Consider the following 22195-nt stretch of genomic DNA (forward strand, 5'->3'; position numbering starts at 1 on the left):
ACTCAATGTTGGTAGATTCATAACCCAACTATTGGGTAAAATTACTTAACCCAAAACTTGAGTTATGCTAACTCAATGTTGGTAGATTCATAACCTAACTATTGGGTTGAATTATTTAACCCAAAATGTGAGTTATGCTCACTCAATGTTGGTTGATTCACAACCTAACTATTGGGTTGAATTTATTTAACCCAAAAGTTGAGTTATGCTAACTCAATATTTGTTGATTCATAACCCAACTAATGGGTTGAATTATTTAACCCAAAAGTTGAGTTATGCTAACTGAATGTTGGTTGATTCATAACCCAACTATTGGGTTGAATTTATTTAACCCGAACGTTGAGTTATTCTAACTCAATGTTTGTTGATTCATAACCCAACTATTGGGTTGAATTTATTTAACCCAAAAGTTTAGTTATTCTAACTCAATGTTGGTTGATTCATAACCCAACTATTGGGTTGAATTTTTTTAACCCAAACGTTGAGTTATTCTAACTCAATGTTGGTAGATTCATTACCCAACTATTGGCTTGAATTATTTAACCCAAAAGTTGAGTTATGCTAACTCAATTTTGGTAGATTCATAACCTAACTATTGGGTTGAATTATTTAACCCAAAATTTGAGTTATGCTAACTCAATGTTGGTTGATTCATAACCCAACTATTGGGTTGAATAATTTAACCCAAAAGTTGAGTTATGCTAACTGAATGTTGGTTGATTCATAACCCGACTATTGGGTTGAATTTTTTTAACCCAAACGTTGAGTTATTCTAACTCAATGTTGGTAGATTCATTACCCAACTATTGGCTTGAATTATTTAACCCAAAAGTTGAGTTATTCTAACTCAATGTTGGTAGATTCATAACCCAACTATTGGGTAAAATTACTTAACCCAAAACTTGAGTTATGCTAACTCAATGTTGGTAGATTCATAACCTAACTATTGGGTTGAATTATTTAACCCAAAATGTGAGTTATGCTAACTCAATGTTGGTTTATTCACAACCTAACTATTGGGTTGAATTTATTTAACCCAAAAGTTGAGTTTTGCTAACTCAATATTTGTTGATTCATAACCCAACTAATGGGTTGAATTATTTAACCCAAAAGTTGAGTTATGCTAACTGAATGTTGGTTGATTCATAACCCAACTATTGGGTTGAATTTATTCAACCCGAACGTTGAGTTATTCTAACTCAATGTTGGTAGATTCATTACCCAACTATTGGCTTGAATTATTTAACCCAAAAGTTGAGTTATGCTAAAGAAATTTTGGTATATTCATAACCTAACTATTGGGTTGAATTATTTAACCCAAAAGTTGAGTTATGCTAACTCAATGTTGGTTGATTCATAACCTAACTATTGGGTTGAATTATTTAACCCAAAAGTTGATTTATGCTAAATCAATGTTGGGTTATTCCAAACCAGAACTATTGGGTTGGGCAATTTAGCGCTCCTTGACCCAATAGTTGTTTAAAAATGATACATTTTACTGCTGGTTTGTCCTACTCCTTCCCAACTACTGATCAACATTGTTTTTATTCCATTAAAATATACTCAAAAGCAAGATATGAATGACTTTTTTTCCCCAAGAATTGCCGTGTATGGTCATAGTAGTTCTATACAGCATGCTCACATATTCTCATGTACATAACATGTGTGATTGTAAATAATGTTCATGAGATTAATCCTTAATAAAATTCCCTTCAAGAAAAAATTACCTTTCTAACAAAAAAAAAAGCCTTTTACGTGTAAATGTGTTACTCATTGAAAAACATCCCAAAAATGGTTGATAGTTCTGAAAACCCAGAAATGGAGTTGAAATAATACTCTTAAATGGATTGCTCTTCATACAAATAACTCCATGATTTAACCCAGCGTTTCTCAAAGTGTGGGGAATAGAGACATGACAGGTGGGGCGCGAGGAACGGGAGGAAATTTCACTTTAAATTTTTTTTTTAATTATTATATTCTTAGATTATTTTTTTTACTATGCTTTCATTTTCTATACACACTGTAAATCACTTTGTGATTCTGTCTGTGAAATCCGCTATATAAATAAATGGAAATTACCGGTACTTATTTTTACTGTAGGCTTTATATTTCTCGGTAGGAGCGAACGTTTGACAGACATAGCAACAGTAACTAATGGGGGCGGGGCTAAGCAGAACAAACTTTCGAGCGGATGGGTAGCAGGCTAATGTGTGGACCACAATTACACAAATATATACATTTGTGACTCGCACCTCAAAGGTCGTCGAGCCAGAGCCAGCGCCTGCAGAGAAACAAAAATGTGACGGGCACACACTGTGTCATTCACCGGGAAGCACTCGCGTCAAGGCAGCTCAGCCCCGAACTCAATGAGGTTTTAACAGATGTTGTGAGCGCGGTCAATTTGATCAAAACACGACCACTGAAAGTGCGACTGTTCTCTACACTGTGTGAGGAAATGGGAGCTGATCATACAGCCGTGCTGTTTCACAGTGAAGCAAGGTGGCTCTCCTGGGGGAAAGTGCTGTCACTTGCCCTGTCTTGCCAAATGCATAGCTCCTCCTTTTTTTTTTTGCAAAGATTGCAAAGTGGCACTTTTATTGTATTTATTATTGAACTTGATGCAAGTTATTTGATTTATTATTGAACTTGATGCAAGTTATTTGATTAATTATTGAACTTCATGCAAGTTATAACACTTTTTTTGATTTATTATTGAACTTGATGCAAGTTATAACACTTTTGTTTTATTTATTATTGAACTTGATGCAAGTTATAAGACTTTTTTTTATTTATTATTGAACTTGATGCAAGTTATAACACTTTTTTTGATTTATTATTGAACTTGATGCAAGTTATTGGATTTATTATTGAACTTGATGCAAGTTATAACACTTTTATTTGATTTATTATTGAACTTGATGCAAGTTATAACACTTTTTTTTATTATTGAACTTGATGCAAGTTATAACACTTTTTTTTATTATTGAACTTGATGAAAGTTATAACACTTTTGTTTTATTTATTATTGAACTTGATGCAAGTTATAACACTTTTTTTGATTTATTATTGAACTTGATGCAAGTTATAACACTTTTTTTGATTTATTATTGAACGTGATGCAAGTTATAACACTTTTTGATTTATTATTGAACTTGATGCAAGTTATAACACTTTTTTTGATTTATTATTGAACTTGATGCAAGTTATAACACTTTTATTTGATTTATTATTGAACTTGATGCAAGTTATAACACTTTTTTGATTTATTATTGAACATGATGCAAGTTATAACACTTTTTTGATTTATTATTGAACTTGATGCAAGTTATAACAGTTTTTTTGATTTATTATTGAATGTGATGCAAGTTATATCACTTTTTTTTTATTCATTATTGAACTTGATGCAAGTTATAACACTTTTGTTTTATTTATTATTGAACTTGATGGAAGTTATTTTATTTATTATTGAACTTGATGCAAGTTATACCACAGCTGCACAGTTATTTTATTTATTATTGAACTTAATGTTATTTTATGTTATAGAGTTTGAATGTATACAACTTGATGTTCAATAAATTTGAAAATGTTAAAGCTTGGCATTAGCGCTCTGTTGGGGCGATGGGGGCAGGTGGGGCTTGAAAACTCCCCCTTGTCCAAAGTGGGGGATGACAAAAAAAGTTTGAGAACCACTGATTTAACCCAACACTTGCAACTGGTAAATTGGGTTCAAACAAAAAACCCAGCATTGTTAAAAGTGTGCACCATGGACTGGTGACGGTGAGGGTGTGTGACTGGGGTTAGGGCTACCTGGAGGACGAGGTGGGCTCGGTGGTCTGTCTCTGGATTTTGGCCTGCTGGCTCAGCTTCTCCTTCAGGGTGGTCTGCACGTCGGCCGGGATGTCCGGCGACGTCTGACTGATCTTCATGGCCGCCTCCAGGATCTTGACCGAGCTCTTCCCGTTCATTTTCACCTCCGGCGGGTGTTTCTTCTTCTCTTCCGCAAGCGCCGCCGCTTTCCACTCCGGCAGCGGCGGCGAGGCGGGGGGCGGCGGCGCCTCGGGGAAGGCCACGTGGAGGCCGACATTTCCTCCGTGGCCTGCCAGAGCTTTGCTCCTCCAGATGGGCCAGCAGAGCTTCCAGAAGACGAACAAGGACACTGCCAACAAGGCCAGGCCGCAGAAACCCACCACCACCGCCAGGAGACTGATGGAGATGTCTAGTGGACGCCAAGCACAGAGAGACAAGGTGAACACATGCATGCTCCTTTGCTATTTCTCATTAACATACACTGCATTGCTTGATTCAGAACCCAACTATTGGCTTGAATTATACAACCCAAAAGTTGGGTTATTCTAACTCAATGTTGGTAGATTCATAACCCAACTATTGGCTTGAATTATTTAACCCAAAAGTTGGGTTATTCTAACTCAATGTTGGTTGATTCATAACCCAACTATTGAGTTGAATTTATTTAACCCAAAAGTTGAGTTATGCTAACTCAATTTTGGTTGATTCATAACCCAAATATTGGGTTAAATTATACAATCCAAAAGTTGAGTTATTCTAACTCAATGTTGGTTGATTCATAATCTAACTATTGGGTTAAATTATTTAACCCAAAAGTTCAGTTATTCTAACTTAATGTTGGTTGATTCAAAACCCAACTATTGGGTTAAATTATATAACCCAAAAGTTGGGTTATTCTGACTCAATGTTGGTTGATTCATAACCCAACTATTGGCTTGAATTATTTAACCCAAAAGTTGGGTTATTCTAACTCAATGTTGGTTGATTCATAACCCAACTATTGAGTTGAATTTATTTAACCCAAAAGTTGAGTTATGCTAACTCAATTTTGGTTGATTCATAACCCAAATATTGGGTTAAATTATACAATCCAAAAATTCAGTTATTCTAACTCAATGTTGGTTGATTCATAATCTAACTATTGGGTTGAATTATTTAACCCAAAAGTTCAGTTATTCTAACTCAATGTTGGTTGATTCAAAACCCAACTATTGGGTTAAATTATACAACCCAAAAGTTGGGTTATTCTAACTCAATGTTGGTTGATTCATAACCCAACTATTGGGTTGAATTATTTAACCCAAAAGTTGGGTTATTCTAACTCAATGTTGGTTGATTCATAATCTAACTATTGGGTTGAATTATTTAACCCAAATGTTGAGTTATGCTCACTCAATGTTGGTTGATTCATAACCTAACTATTGGGTTGAATTATTTAACCAAAAAGTTGAGTTAAGCTAACTCAATGTTGGTTGATTCATAACCCAACTATTGGGTTAAATTATACAATCCAAAAGTTCAGTTATTCTATCTCAATGTTGGTTGATTCATAATCCAACTATTGGTTTGAATTTATTCAACCCAAAATTTGAGTTATGCTAACTCAATGTTGGTTGATTCATAAGCTAACTATCGGGTTGAATTTTTTTAACCCAAAAGTTGAATTATGCTAACTCAATGTTGGTTCATTCATAACCAAACTAATGGGTTGAATTATTTAACCCAAACTTTGGGTTATTCAAACTCAATGTTGGTTGATTCATAACCCAACTATTGAGTTGAACTTATTTAACCCAATAGTTGAGTTATGCCAACTCAATATTAGTTGATTCATAACTGAATTATTGGGTTGAATTATTTAACCAAAAAGTTGAGTTATGCTAACTCAATGTTGGTTGATTCATAACCCAACTATTGGGTTAAATTATACAATCCAAAAGTTCAGTTATTCTATCTCAATGTTGGTTGATTCAAAACCCAACTATTGAGTTGAATTTAGTTAACCCAAAAGTTGAGTTATGCTAACTCAATGTTGGTTGATTCATAACCCAACTATTGGGTTAAATTATACAATCCAAAAGTTTGGTTATTCTACTCATAATCTAACTATTGGGTTGAATTATTTAACCCAAAAGTTGAGTTATGCTAACTGAATGTTGGTTGATTCATAACCAAACTATTGAGTTGAATTATTTAACCCAAAAGTTGAGTTATGCTAACTCAATATTTGTTGATTCATAACCCAACTATTGGGTTGAATTATATAACCCAAAAGTTGGGTTATTCTAACTCAATGTTGGTTGATTCATAACTCAACTATTGGGTCGAATTATTCAACCCAAAAGTTGGGTTATTCAAACTCAATGTTTATAGTTTATTATTCTTCGGTCAATGGTCAACAAAATAAACAAACAGTTGCACATTCATAGATTGAAAATGAAAATGTTGCAGACCGAAAGGGTTTAGGCTGAAGTTGAACACTTATAGCGCCTAACCCTATAAACAATGTCAAGTACAAGATGAACTTCCGAAAATTATGAAATGTCTTTTGTACAACATATTATAAATACACATTATACACAATATGAACATTGTTCAATTATATACACAGTAAAGGCATGTGAAATATCCTTGTACACCTGTTAGACCTTTGCACCAATTATATACTATATACAAACAATTATACAAACATTATTATTTATATCCCACATTTAGTATTTTAATTAACATTGATCATAGTATTAACTACTGTGTTGATTCAAGAGTGATATATTTTCCCAAGACATTGGTCTTAAAGTTGTTTTTTAAATGTGTGAATGGAAGTGGAACATTTGTAGGAATCATCCAAACTTTTAAGCTTGTTCTTATCTTAGCTTTCTGGAAGACAGCTGAACCTCTGAGGTCATAGGGATTCTCTCTGGGTATGAACCTCTCCTGTAGACACCGAGGCAGCATGTGGTTATGAGCTTTGTACGTCACAATAGCAGTGTTGAGGTCAACAAGATGGTGCAGTTTTAATGTTTTTAATTTAATAAACAGAGCATTGGTATGGTCATGATAATCTGCATCATTTACAATTCTAATCGCTTTCTTTTGAAGTAAGAATATAGAGTTGATGTTTGTTTTGTAATTGTTACCCCAGATTTCAACACAATAATTAAGATAAGGGAGTATGAAAGAATTATATAACATATTAAGAGCCTTTTGATTTACGGAGTTTTTGATTTTATGTAACATAGCAATAATTTTTGCCATCTTTGTCTTAAGTATATTTATGTACAGTTTCCAATTTAATTTATCATCTATATAGATTCCCAGAAATGTTGTTGAATACACCCTTTCTATCTCCATATCATCAATTCTTATATGACACTGTATGTTATTTTTCCTATTTCCAAAAATGATATATTTTGTTTTATTTAGGTTGATTGACAGTTTATTGGCATCAAACCATTGCTTTAGTATGTGGAGTTCACTCTCTACAGTCTCTAAGAGTTGGCCAAGGTCTTGCCCAGAACAGTAGAGACTTGTATCGTCAGCAAAGAGAATACAATTGAGTTTTTTAAAGATTTTGCAGATATCATTAATATACAATAAAAACAATGTTGGTCCCAGTACAGAACCTTGGGGCACTCCATGTGTTATAATCTTTTTATCTGAATCTACATTGTTCATATGCACATACTGTTCTCTACCACCAAGATAACTTTTCAACCAATCATGAGCAAGACCTCTAAAACCATACCTCTGTATTTTGTTTAATGTTGGTTGATTCATAACCCAATTTTTGAGTTTAATTTATTTAACCCAAAAGTGTTTGTTTTTTTTGTTGTTGTTTTTTTTAACCCAAAAGTTGAGTTATGCCAACTCAATATTTGTTGATTCATAACCCAACTATTGGTTTGAATTATTTAACCCAAAAATTGGGTTATTCTTACTCAATGTTGGTTGATTCATAATCTAACTATTGGGTTGAATTTATTCAACCCAAAAGTTGAGTTATGCTAACTCAATGTTGGTTGATTCATAACCCAACTATTGGGTTGAATTATTTAACCCAAAAGTTGGGTTATTCAAACTCAATGTTGTTTGATTCATAACCAAACTATTGGGTTGAATTATTTAACCCAAAAGTTCAGTTATTCTAACTCAATGTTGGTTGATTCATAACCCAACTGTTGGGTTGAATTATTTAACCCAAAAGTTGGGTTATTCTAACTCAATGTTGGTTGATTCATAACACGACTATTGGGTTGAATTTCTTTAACACAAAAGTTGAGTTATGCTAACTCAATATGAGTTGATTCATAACCCAACTGTTGGGTTGAATTATTTAACCCAAAGTTGAGTTATTCTAACTCAATGTTGGTAGATTCATAACCCAACTATTGGGGTTAGGTATTTAACCCAAAAGTTGAGTTATGCTAACTCAATTTTGGTTAATTCATAACCTAACTAATGGGTTGAATTATTTAACCCAAAAGTTTAATTATGCTAACTCAATGTTGCTTTATTCATAACCTAACTATTGGGTTGAATTTATTTAACCCAAAATTTGAGTTATTCTAACTCAATATTTGTTGATTCATAACCCAACTAATTGGTTGAATTATTTAACCCAAAAGTTGAGTTATGCTAACTCAATGTTGGTTGATTCATAACCCAAATATTGAGTTGAATTTATTCAACCCAAATGTTGAGTTATGCTAACTCAATATTTGTTGATTCATAACCCAACTATTGGGTTGAATTATTTAACCCAAAAGTTGGGTTATTCAAACTCAATGTTGTTTGATTCATAACCAAACTATTGGGTTGAATTATTTAACCCAAAAGTTCAGTTATTCTAACTCAATGTTGGTTGATTCATAACCCAACTGTTGGGTTGAATTATTTAACCCAAAAGTTGGGTTATTCTAACTCAATGTTGGTTGATTCATAACACGACTATTGGGTTGAATTTCTTTAACACAAAAGTTGAGTTATGCTAACTCAATATGAGTTGATTCATAACCCAACTGTTGGGTTGAATTATTTAACCCAAAGTTGAGTTATTCTAACTCAATGTTGGTAGATTCATAACCCAACTATTGGGGTTAGGTATTTAACCCAAAAGTTGAGTTATGCTTACTCAATGTTGGTAGATTCATAACCTAACTATTGGGTTGAATTATTCAACCCAAAATTTGAGTTATGCTAACTCAATGTTGGTTAATTCATAACCTAACTATTGGGTTGAATTTATTTAACCCAAAATTTGAGTTATGCAAACTCAATATTTGTTGTTTCATAACCCAACTAATTGGTTGAATTATTTAACCCAAAAGTTGAGTTATGCTAACTCAATGTTGGTTGATTCATAACCCAACTATTGGGTTAAATTTATTTAACCCAAAATTTGAGTTATGCTATCTCAATGTTGGTATATTCATAACCCAACTATTGGGTTGAATTATTTAACCCAAAAGTTGAGTTATGCTAACTTAACGTTGGTTGATTCATAACCCAACTATTGGGTTAAATTATATAACCCAAAAGTTGGGTTATTCTAACTCAATGTTGGTTGATTCATAACCCAACTATTGGGTTGAATTATTTAACCCAAAAGTTGGGTTATTCTAACTCAATGTTGGTTGATTCATAATTTAACTATAGGGTTAAATTATTTAACCCAAAAGTTGAGTTATGCTAACTCAATATTAGTTGATTCATAACCCAACTATTGGGTTAAATTATTTAACTCAAAAGTTGAGTTATGCTAACTCAATGTTGGTTGATTAATAACCCAACTATTGGGTTAAATTAATTAACCCAAAAGTTGAGTTATGCTAACTCAATGTTGGTAGATTCATAACCAAACTATTGGGTTAAATTTTTTAACCCAAAAGTTGAGTTATGCTAACTCAATATTAGTTGATTCATAACCCAACTATTGGGTTAAATTATTTAACTCAAAAGTTGAGTTATGCTAACTCAATGTTGGTTGATTAATAACCCAACTATTGGGTTAAATTAATTAACCCAAAAGTTCATTACTTTAACTCAATGTTGGTTGATTCATAACCCAACTATTGGGTTAAATTATTTAACCCAAAAATTCAGTTATTCTAACTCAATGTTGGTTGATTCATAATCCAACTATTGGGCTGAATTTATTTAACCCAAAAGTTGAGTTATGCTAACTCAATGTTGGTTGATTCATAACCCAACTATTGGGTTGAATTATTTATTATCTTTAGAGATAGGGTGAGAAGCTCTGTCATTCGGGGGGAGCTCAAAGTAAAGCCGCTGCTCCTCCACATGGAGAGGAGCCAGATGAGGTGGTTCGGGCATCTGGTCAGGATGCCACCCGAACGCCTCCCTAGGGAGGTGTTTAGGGCACGTCCGACCGGTAGGAGGCCACGGGGAAGACCCAGGACACGTTGGGAAGACTATGTCTCCCGGCTGGCCTGGGAACGCCTCGGGATCCCCCGGGAGGAGCTGGACGAAGTGGCTGGGGAGAGGGAAGTCTGGGCTTCCCTGCTTAGGCTGCTGCCCCCGTGACCCGACCTCTGATAAGCGGAAGAAGATGGATGGATGGATGGATAACAAAATGTAGAAAAAGTGAAGCGTTGTGAATACTATTCGAATGCAGAAAGGAGGAAACAGGAGGACACCTAACCATCTCACACTATAGAAAACAAGCCAATGACAAATCGTTGACACTGGAACAAAAAAAAAAGAGTAAAACATAAAAAAAGGCTAAATATGAAAAGTCAGAAGGATGATGATGGAAGTCATGCATGGGAGAACCTCCGAGTGACTTTTGAGGACACATCAGAGGAACCAGGAGGCACATTGAATGGAAAGTTGCAGTCTTTGCAAACGGTGGCTGGGATGTCAACATGAGCCTAAACTAGACCTGGGCATACTTGGTCAATAGCCCTACAGGTCACACTGAGGGTGGCCGTATAAACAACTTTAACACAGTTACAAATACGCGCCACACTGTGAACCCACACCAAACAAGAATGACAAACACATTTCGAGAGAACATCCGCACCGTAACACAACATCAACACAACAGAACAAATACCCAGAACCCCTTGCAGCACTGACTCTTCCGGGACGCTACAGTATACACCCCCCGCTACCTGACCTGACTGCTTATGAGGTGGCGACTTGTCCAGGGTGTACGCCGCCTTCCGCCCGAATGCAGCTGGGATAGGCTCCAGCGACTGACCCCCCTGCGACCCCGAAAGGGACAAGCGGTAGCAAATGGATGGATGGATGGAAAAACACACACACTATTTAATTAGTTTGACCTGACTGCTTATGAGGTGGCGACTTGTCCAGGGTGTGCCCTGCCTTCCGCCCGATTGCAGCTGAGATAGGCTCCAGCGACCGACCACCCCGCAAACCCGAAAGGGACAAGCGGTAGAAAATGGATGGATGGATGGATGGATGGATGGAAAAACACACACAATATTTCATTAGGATGACCTGACTGCTTATGAGGTGGCGACTTGTCCAGGGTGTGCCCTGCCTTCCACACGAATGCAGCTGAGATAGGCTCCAGCGACCGACCACTCCGCGAACCCGAAAGGGACAAGCGGTAGAAAATAGATGGATGGATATAAAAACACACACACTATTTCATTAGGATGACTTGACTGCTTATGAGGGGGCGACTTGTCCAGGGTGTGCCCTGCCTTCCGCCCGAATGCAGCTGAGATAGGCTCCAGCGACCGACCACCCCGCGAACCCGAAAGGGACAAGCGGTAGAAAATAGATGGATGGATATAAAAACACACACACTATTTCATTAGGATGACTTGACTGCTTATGAGGGGGCGACTTGTCCAGGGTGTACGCCGCCTTCCGCCCGAATGCAGCTGGGATAGGCTCCAGCGACCGACCACCCCGCGAACCCGAAAGGGACAAGCGGTAGAAAATAGATGGATGGATATAAAAACACACACACTATTTCATTAGGATGACTTGACTGCTTATGAGGGGCCGACTTGTCCAGGGTGTACACCGCCTTCCGCCCGAATGCAGCTGGGATAGGCTCCAGCGACCGACACCCCGCGCGAACCCGAACGGGACAAGCAGTAGAAAATGGATGGATGGATGGAAAAACACACACACTATTTCAGTAGGATGACCTGACTGCTTATGAGGTGGCGACTTGTCCAGGGGTGTACGCCGCCTTCCACCCGAATGCAGCTGAGATAGGCTCCAGCGACCGACCACCCCGCAAACCCAAAAGGGACAAGCGGTAGAAAATGGATGGATGGATGGATGGATGGAAAAACACACACAATATTTCATTAGGATGACCTGACTGCTTATGAGGTGGCGACTTGTCCAGGGTGTACGCCGCCTTCCGCCCGAATGCAGCTGGGATAGGCTCCAGCGACCGACCACCCCGCGAACCCGAAAGGGACAAGCGGTAGAAAATAGATGGATGGATATAAAAACACACACACTATTTCATTAGGATGACTTGACTGCTTATGAGGGGGCGACTTGTCCAGGGTGTACCCGCCTTCCGCCCGAATGCAGCTGAGATCCAGCGACCCCGAAAGGGACAAGCGGTAGCAAGTGGATGGATGGATGGATGGAAAAACACACACACTATTTAATTAGTTTGACCTGACTGCTTATGAGGTGGCGACTTGTCCAGGGTGTACCCTGCCTTCCGCCCGAATGCAGCTGAGATAGGCTCCAGCGACCGACCACCCCGCAAACCCGAAAGGGACAAGCGGTAGAAAATGGATGGATGGATGGATGGATGGAAAAACACACACAATATTTCATTAGGATGACCTGACTGCTTATGAGGTGGCGACTTGTCCAGGGTGTACGCCGCCTTCCGCCCGAATGCAGCTGGGATAGGCTCCAGCGAGTGACCCCCCCTGCGACCCCGAAAGGGACAAGCGGTAGAAAATGGATGGATGGATGGAAAAACACACACACTATTTCATTAGGATGACCTGACTGCTTATGAGGTAGCGACTTGTCCAGGGTGTACGCCGCCTTCCGCCCGAATGCAGCTGGGATAGGCTCCAGCAAGTGACCCCCCTGCGACCCCGAAAGGGACAAGCGGTAGAAAATGGATGGATGGATATAAAAACACACACACTATTTCATTAGGATGACTTGACTGCTTATGAGGGGGCGACTTGTCCAGGGTGTACCCGCCTTCCGCCCGAATGCAGCTGAGATCCAGCGACCCCGAAAGGGACAAGCGGTAGCGAGTGGATGGATGGATGGATGGAAAAACACACACACTATTTAATTAGTTTGACCTGACTGCTTATGAGGTGGCGACTTGTCCAGGGTGTACACGGCCTTCCGCCCGAATGCAGCTGAGATAGGCTCCAGCGACCGACCACCCCGCAAACCCGAAAGGGACAAGCGGTAGAAAATGGATGGATGGATGGATGGATGGAAAAACACACACAATATTTCATTAGGATGACCTGACTGCTTATGAGGTGGCGACTTGTCCAGGGTGTACGCCGCCTTCCGCCCGAATGCAGCTGAGATAGGCTCCAGCGACCGACCACCCCGCAAACCCGAAAGGGACAAGCGGTAGAAAATAGATGGATGGATATAAAAACACACACACTATTTCATTAGGATGACTTGACTGCTTATGAGGTGGCGACTTGCCCAGGGTGTATCCCGCCTTCCGCCCGAATGCAGCTGAGATAGGCTCCAGCGACCGACCACCCCGCAAACCCGAAAGGGACAAGCGGTAGAAAATGGATGGATGGATGGAAAAAGACACACAATATTTCATTAGGATGACCTGACTGCTTATGAGGTGGCGACTTGTCCAGGGTGTATCCCGCCTTCCACCTGAATGCAGCTGAGATAGGCTCCAGCGACCGACCACCCCGCAAACCCGAAAGGGACAAGCGGTAGAAAATGGATGGATGGATGGAAAAAGACACACAATATTTCATTAGGATGACCTGACTGCTTATGAGGTGGCGACTTGTCCAGGGTGTACACCGCCTTCTGCCCGAATGCAGCTGAGATAGGCTCCAGCGACCGACCACCCCGCGAACCCGAAAGGGACAAGCGGTAGAAAATAGATGGATGGATATAAAAACACACACACTATTTCATTAGGATGACCTGACTGCTTATGAGGTGGCGACTTGTCCAGGGTGTACCCCGCCTTCCGCCCGAATGCAGCTGGGATAGGCTCCAGCGACCGACACCCCGCGCGATCCCGAACGGGACAAGCGGTAGAAAATGGATGGATGGATGGAAAAACACACACACTATTTCAGTAGGATGACCTGACTGCTTATGAGGTGGCGACTTGTCCAGGGGTGTACGCCGCCTTCCACCCGAATGCAGCTGTGATAGGCTCCAGCGAATAGGCTCGACAATGGACGGATGGATCTGACTGCTTTGTTTTTTTTACTTCTTTTGTAGTTGTCCGACCACATGGATGCTTTTCAAGTCTAAAAAATAGGAGCACGCGTATTTGGAGCCACCTGTTGCTGTCCGCCATTTAATTCTCGCAACATTCTGCTTTGTTCGCGCACTCGCGGAGTTGCAAAAGTTGAAATAAGTTGTTTGTCCTCATCTCGAGTCAAGTGGCGGCCGTGGGAGTTGCATTTACCTGCGTGTCCTTCGCCCGGAACGCCGCTCTCCAGGGGGAATATGTCCGAGCACTTCTCCCGGTCCACATGTTCGGTGAGGCAGAGGTCGGTGACGATCTGCAGAGCCCTCTGGCACAGCGTGACGCGGTCCCCGCTCCGGACGCTCGTGTCTCTCCGGTTAAGCCATTGCGCGCCGGAGGGGGGGCCGGGCGGGCGGGGGTTCATCGTTCACAGGGCGGCGTGGAGGCGCGCCGTGTCCGCGTCGGCGTCCATCGGCGCGGGGTGCGAGGAGGACGAGCGGCCGCACGCAACTTCTCCGAGGCGCGTCCGTGCGCAGAGTGAGCGAGTCGGACCTGTTGCGCGACTACTTGGGCGGGGGGGGGGGGGGGGCGGAGAGGGGGGCAGGGCGCTCTCTCCCGACCACCCTGGAGAGTCTCCCCCCTGTGGACTCCCTTCAGGCGCCTCCATTTCATGTCTTTTTTTTATTTTTATTTGATTTATTTTTTCATAAAGGCTTTCTTGAGGAGACACATTTTTCAAGCTTCTCAGGTGGAATTCTTTCCCGTTCTTGCTGAAGTTGTTCAACAGTCCGTTGTGCTATTTTAGGCTTCATAATGCGCCACACATGTTCAATGGGAGGCAGGTCTGGACTACAGGCAGGCCAGTCTAGTACCCGCACTCTTTTACTACGAAGCCACGCTGTTGTAACACTTTCAGAATGTGGCTTGGCATCAGGCCCGGTCCTAACCAATCTGGCGCCCTAGGCAAGATTCTAGGTGGCGCCCCCCCACATCGGCAGTGAAGTGTATATACTCACAAGAAACCGAATAGCTTTGTCTTTGACCTTTTTTTTTTTTACTTACAACTATACCTAATATATAAAGGGGTGGAAAAGTGACTATTACCTGCAGGGCAAACATTAGCTAACCAGAAGGCAATAACAATGTAAACAAAAAACACCTGCTTAAAAGATCTAATACAAATGTCCCTGAGGAATGTAAGGTGGGAGTACTGTAATTACCTAACGTTACATTATTATTTTTCATAACAATTTAGCCCCCTCCACAATATTAACCCGACGTTAAAACAGAACTAGATATTTATTGATTAGCAATTGCCGAATCATGTAGCATTAGCTTAATGCTAAAAAGCCAGGTTACTATCACATTCTGTGACAGACAAATAATTTCATGTAGGCTAACGTTACCTACCTGCTACCTCTGTCTTTTCTCGTTTCTCCTCCTCTTCTTTTCTCTTTTTTCTTCCCTGGGCACCTGACAGTTTTGGCCGTTTTGACATCTTGTGTTGATTTTATGATGTGGTGACGTCCAAAAAGAGTCATGATACGGGAAGGGAGGGGGCGCACCGTGCGGGGGGGGGGGGGCGTAATGTTGTAACAAATAATATTTCTATTAAATAGGCTTTTTAATTAACGTGGGATTATTTTTTGTATTTAGAAATAATAGTACCAACTTTTTTTTTTTTTTTTTTTCTTTCTTTTTTTTTTTTCTCCAACATTTGGCACTGGCGCCCCCTGATGGATGGCGCCCTTAGCATTTGCCTATACGGCCTATGCCACGGTCCGGCCCTGCTTGGCATTGTCTTGCTGAAATAAGCAGGGGCGTCCATGAAAAAGACATTGTTTGGATGGCAACAAATGTTGCTCCAAAACCTGTATGTACCTTTCAGCATTAATGGTGCCTTCACAGATGTGTAAGTTACCCATGTCTTGGGCACTAATTCACCCCCATACCATCACACATGCTGCCTTTTACACTTTGCGCCTAAAACAGTCCGGATGGTTCTTTTCCTCCAAAAACATTTGAAATGTGGACTCGTCAGACCACAGAACACTTTTCCACTTTGCATCAGTCCATCTTAGATGAGCTCGGGGCCCAGCGAAGCCGGCGGCGTTTTTGGGTGTTGTTGATAAATGGCTTTCGCTTTGCACGGTAGAGTTTTAACTTGCACTTACAGATGTAGCGACCAACTGTAGTTACTGACAGTGGTTTCAATAATAATAATAATAATAGATTTTATTTGTAAAAAGCACTTTACATTGAGCAAACAACCTGAAAGATAAAATAATAATAATAATATTAAAAAGATAATAATAAAAAAATAAAAAAAACTAGTACAGCCTAATCGCTAGAACTAGTATGTACCGTATTTTCCGCACCATAAGGCGCCCTGGGTTAAAAGCCGCGCCTTCAATGAACGGCATATTTCAAAACTTTGTCCACCTATAAGCCGCCCCGTGTTATAAGCCGCATCTAACTGCGCTAAAGGAATGTCAAAAAAACAGTCAAATAGGTCAGTCAAACTTTAATAATATATTAAAAACCAGCGTGATGTGGGCGCGCATGGAGTCGTATATCCACATGGACGGAGCTGCGTGAAAAAAGCCACCCGGCCTCTTCGCGTAAACTTACCTTAACCACTCGCTCATCTTTTCTTCATCCATCCATCCCTTCGAGTTAGCTTTTATGATGACGCCGGCTGGAAAGGTCTCTTTTGGCAAGGTCTTCCTTTTGAATATCACCATGGGTGGAAGTTTCTGGCCATTAGCATGGCAAGCTAGAACCACAGTGAAGGATGACTTCTCATTCCCTGTGGTGCGAATATTCACCGTACATGCTCCCGTTGTATCCACAGTGCGGTTCACAGGAATATCAGTTGCTGTGAAATAGTAATCCGTGTGCGGATGGAGAGATTGCGTCTTTTCATGAACCGGATCCCTGACGCTTAGTAGGACCCATTTTGTGGTCTTTACAGATGTAAACACACAAAGGAAATGAAACGTAATATCCGCGCGCTTTTTCTTCTTCTACGCGGGCGGGTGGTTGCTTACAGTAGAAGAAGAAGCGCTTCCTGTTCTATGGGGGCGGGTGCTTACCTTGGCGGTTGCTTGCGTAGAAGAAGAAGCGCTTCCTGTTCTACCGGGAAAAAAGATGGCGGCTGTTTACCGTAGTTGCGAGATCGAAACTTTATGAAAATGAATCGTAATATTAATCCATATATAAAGCGCAACGGGTTAAAAGCCGCACTGTCAGCTTTTGAGTAAATTTGTGGTTTTTAGGTGCGGCTAATATTGCGGAAAATACGGTATATAAGGCTTTTTTTTTAAAAGAAGGGTTTTTAAGCCTTTTTTAAAAGCATCCACAGTCTGTGGTGCCCTCAGGTGGTCAGGGAGAGCATTCCACAGACTGGGAGCGGTCGGAGCAGAAAGCCCGGTCTCCCATAGTTGGTAGCTTTGTCCTCGGAGGTTGGAGGAGGTTAGCCTGTCCGGAGCGGAGGTGTCGTGTGGAGGATTTGGGGGTGAGTAGTTCTTTGAGGTAGAAGGGGGCATTTCCATGGAGGCACTGGTGGGTTAGTAGGGAGACTTTGAATTCAACCCTGAGTGGAACAGGAAGCCAGTGTTTTCTGTAGTGTGTCCATGTGGTGATGTCCTTTACACACCGATGCCACACTTGGATAAACATCACAGACTGATCGCTTGCTTAAAACACTAACACATTTACGTCTTTTCTCGTTTATTTTTGTTCTTTTGTGTGTGTACTTTTTGAGCACAGTCAACAATACCGCAATAAAAAAATGAAATTTTCAATATTGGTGCATCCCTAACCTCAACTTATTATCTCAGTTTGACTCAACTTTCAACTCCAAACATTGTATCTCAAATCAGCCCCGCCCATTGAAATCAATTGAATCCATGCTTGGCACGCATGCCGCCGCGCGCCTCAGGACACGCCCACGGGCGCTCATCTCCTTTTAGCAGCCGGCGGCTGCAATCAATCAGCAATCAGCACACCTGAAGCTGATGATCAGACCTGCCTTAATACGCCTGCACAACCTGCTATCCCGTGCCAGAACGTAGCTACCTGTCCTGCAGAGCAGTGGTCCCCAACCTTTTTGTAACTGCGGACCGGTCAACGCTTGAAAATTTGTCCCACGGACCGGGGGGGTAATGGTATTTTTTTTAAATGTATTTATTATTTATTCATTTTTTGTCATAAAAAAATACAATCATGCGTGCTTACGAACTGTATCCCTTGCAGACTGTATTGATATATATTGATATATAATGTAGGAACCTACCAGAATATTAATAACAGAAAGAAACAACCCTTTTGTGTGAATGAGTGTAAATGGGGGAGGGAGGTTTTTTGGGTTGGTGCACTAATTGTAAATGTATCTTGTGTTTTTTATGTTGATTTAATAAAAAATAAAAAAATAAATAAAAACCTTTTTTTTTTCTTTTTTTTTTAAATTTCTTGTGCGGCCCGGTACCAATCGATCCACGGACCGGTACCGGGCCGTGTCCCGGTGGTTGGGGACCACTGCTGTATAGTAAGCCAAACCTGTCTAGCTCTGTGCATACTCCCTCTCTGTGCTCCTTCCCCTCCGTGTTGAATTGTCTGGTGTTTTCTTGTCGATCCAGCAGTCTCCCTCCGTTCCCGCGTTATGAGCTGTGTGTCTCGTCTCCCTGTGTTCCCTCTGCTTCCAGGACTGCCTCTTGGATCTCGACCTCCCGCGTGTACACGGACCTTCTACGCCTCACTATAGCCCCCGACTTCCTGCCTGCTCACGGACCTCCGAGCTCTGCGTTGTCCCCCCTTGGACTTTGTCACCTCGCACTCAACACTCAGCGGTTTATTTCCACAAATAGTCGCACACCACACACATTTAGAATTTATTACACACTTCACTTATTATGTATATATATTGTGTATATATATATATATATAAACATAGAGTTAAATATGACATTCCCGAGACACCTGGGGCAGCTACAGGAGTGCACGGGAAGCAGTGAAGGAGCAAACAGATGCTACCTCAGTAGAAGCATTTAAGTCCCATCTTAAAACTCATTTGTATACTCTAGCCTTTAAATAGACCCCCCTTTTTAGACCAGTTGATCTGCCGTTTCTTTTCTGCTCTTCCCCCATCTCCACGAAGGAGAGGGGGTGCACAGGTTCGGTGGCCACGGATGAAGCGCTGGCTGTCCAAAGTCGGGACCCGGGGTGGACCGCTCTTCTGTGCATCGGTTCGGGACGTCTCTGCGCTGCTGACCTGTCTCCGCTCGGGATGGTCTCCTGCTGGCCCCACTATGGACTGGACTCTCTCACTATTATGTTAGATCCACTATGGACTGGACTCTCTCACTATTATGTTAGGTCCACTATGGACTGGACTCTCACTATTATGTTAGATCCACTATGGACTGGACTCTCACTATTATGCTAGATCCACTATGGACTGGACTCTCACTATTATGTTAGATCCACTATGGACTGGACTCTCACTATTATGTTAGATCCACTATGGACTGGACTCTCACACTATTATGTTAGATCCACTATGGACTGGACTCTCACTATTATGTTAGATCCACTATGGACTGGACTCTCTCACTATTATGTTAGATCCACTATGGACTGGACTCTCACTATTATGTTAGATCCACTATGGACTGGACTCTCACTATTATGCTAGATCCACTATGGACTGGACTCTCACAATATTATGCTAGATCCACTACGGACTGGACTCTCACTATTATGTTAGATCCACTATGGACTGGACTCTCACTATTATGTTAGATCCACTATGGACTGGACTCACACTATTAGATCCACTATGGACTGGACTCTCACAATATTATGTTAGATCCACTATGGACTGGACTCTCACTATTATGTTAGATCCACTATGGACTGGACTCTCACACTATTAAGTTAGATCCACTATGGACTGAACTCACACTATTATGTTAGATCCACTATGGACTGGACTCTCACAATATTATGCTAGATCCACTATGGACTGGACTCTCACAATATTATGCTAGATCCACTACGGACTGGACTCTCACTATTATGTTAGATCCACTATGGACTGGACTCTCACACTATTAAGTTAGATCCACTATGGACTGAAGTCACACTATTATGTTAGATCCACTATGGACTGGACTCTCACAATATTATGCTAGATCCACTACGGACTGGACTCTCACTATTATGTTAGATCCACTATGGACTGGACTCTCACTATTATGTTAGATCCACTATGGACTGGACTCTCACAATATTATGTTAGATCCACTATGGACTGGACTCTCACAATATTATGTTAGATCCACTATGGACTGGACTCTCACACTATTATGTTAGATCCACTCGACGTCCATTGCACTGGTCGACCTCGCAGCTATTTTATGTGGTACATGGTGAAATGATAAGTGTGACCAGTAGATGGCAGTCACACATAAGAGATACGTGTAAAATGCAATATGATGGCAGTCACACATAAAAGATACGTGTAGACTGCAATATGATGGCAGTCACACATAAGAGATACGTGTCGACTGCAATATGATGGCAGTCACACATAAGAGATAGGTGTAGACTGCAATATGATGGCAGTTGCACATATGAGATATGTGTAGTGTCAGAATAATTGTATCTAAGTTATCACAAAACTTTGTGTTACTTTGAGTTCAGCTCGCCCTGCGAGAGGACAAAAGCTGTCTTTGATCCTACCAAGCAAAAGCCTTGTAAAACTCCACTGTGTAGGACGGGAGGCGACATGAAGGTGTCGGTTTCTTTGATGTAAGATTTTGTCTTTACCCGAGATCTACAGGGCCTGACCTCTCCTCCAGGCACCTTTTCTTTGAACTGTTGTATGACCTTTTTTTTTTTTAACTGTTTTTAATCAAAGGCGATTTACGCGGCTGTTTACAACCCCCCTCCCTTAGAAACAGCTGTTGCCATGTTATCAGGGAAAGTCCAAATAAAAGAGGAGGCGTACAATCTTTCGTCAGAGCGTGGTGGGGACTGTACAAGAGTACAGCCCAGACGTTTCTCCTCAATTGAGCCAAATTGAATTCTGTCTCTGTTTAATTCCTTGCTTCTTGTCTTGTTTATTAGATGACATCAGTGTTTGAACCTGACAGTAGACTGCAATATGATGGCAGTCACACATAAGAGATACGTGTAGACTGCAATATGATGGCAGTCAGACGTAAGAGATATGTGTAGACTGCAATATGATGGCAGTCACACATAAGAGATGCGTGTAGACTGCAATATGATGGCAGTCGCACATACGAGATATGTGTAGTGTCAGAATAATTGTATCTAAGTTATCACAAAACTTTGTGTTACATTGAGTTCAGCTCGCCCTGCGAGAGGACAAAAGCTATCTTTGATCCTACCAAGCAAAAGGCTTGTAAAACTTCACTATGGAGGTTGGGAAGCAACATGAAGGCGTCGGTTCCCTTGATGTATTGTAATCCACAGGAAGATGTTGTCTTTACCTGAGATCTACAAAGCGGAGAGGAGGCATGGCCTGACCTCCCTCCAGGCACCTTTTCTTTGAACTGTTTTTAATCAAAGGTGATGGCTGTTTACGACCACCCTCCCTTAGAAACAGCTGTTGCCATGTAATCAGGGAAAGTCCAAATAAAAGAGGAGGCGTACAATCTTTCGTCAGAGCGTGGCGAGACTGTACAAGAGTACAGCCCAGACGTTTCTCCTCAATTGAGCCAAATTTAATTCTGTCTCTGTTTAATTCTTTGCTTCTTGTCTTGTTTATTGGATGACATCAGTGTTTGAACCTGAGAGTAGACTGCAATATGATGGCAGTCACACATAAGAGATACGTGTAGACTGCAATATGATGGCAGTCAGACGTAAGAGATACGTGTCGACTGCAATATGATGGCAGTCACACATAAGAGATAGGTGTAGACTGCAATATGATGGCAGTTGCACATA

General features: G+C 40.9%; 1 protein-coding gene across 2 annotated transcripts in view; it reads right to left on the reverse strand.

Annotated features, from left to right (window-relative positions):
* The window catches only part of syt10 (synaptotagmin X), a 60129-nt gene extending 45490 nt beyond the window's left edge, over positions 1-14639 (reverse strand). For both annotated transcript variants that reach the window (XM_061984476.2, XM_072916030.1), the window contains exons 1-2: positions 14435-14639; positions 3808-4216 (exon numbers count right to left, since the gene is read on the reverse strand). In XM_061984476.2, the coding sequence (XP_061840460.1) occupies positions 3808-4216; positions 14435-14639 (614 nt within the window). The remainder of the gene's footprint in view (positions 1-3807; positions 4217-14434) is intronic.
* Between the last annotated feature and the right edge of the window lie 7556 nt (positions 14640-22195).

The sequence above is a fragment of the Nerophis lumbriciformis genome, linkage group LG25, assembly GCF_033978685.3.
Source record: "Nerophis lumbriciformis linkage group LG25, RoL_Nlum_v2.1, whole genome shotgun sequence".
In the NCBI taxonomy this organism is placed as follows: domain Eukaryota; kingdom Metazoa; phylum Chordata; class Actinopteri; order Syngnathiformes; family Syngnathidae; genus Nerophis; species Nerophis lumbriciformis.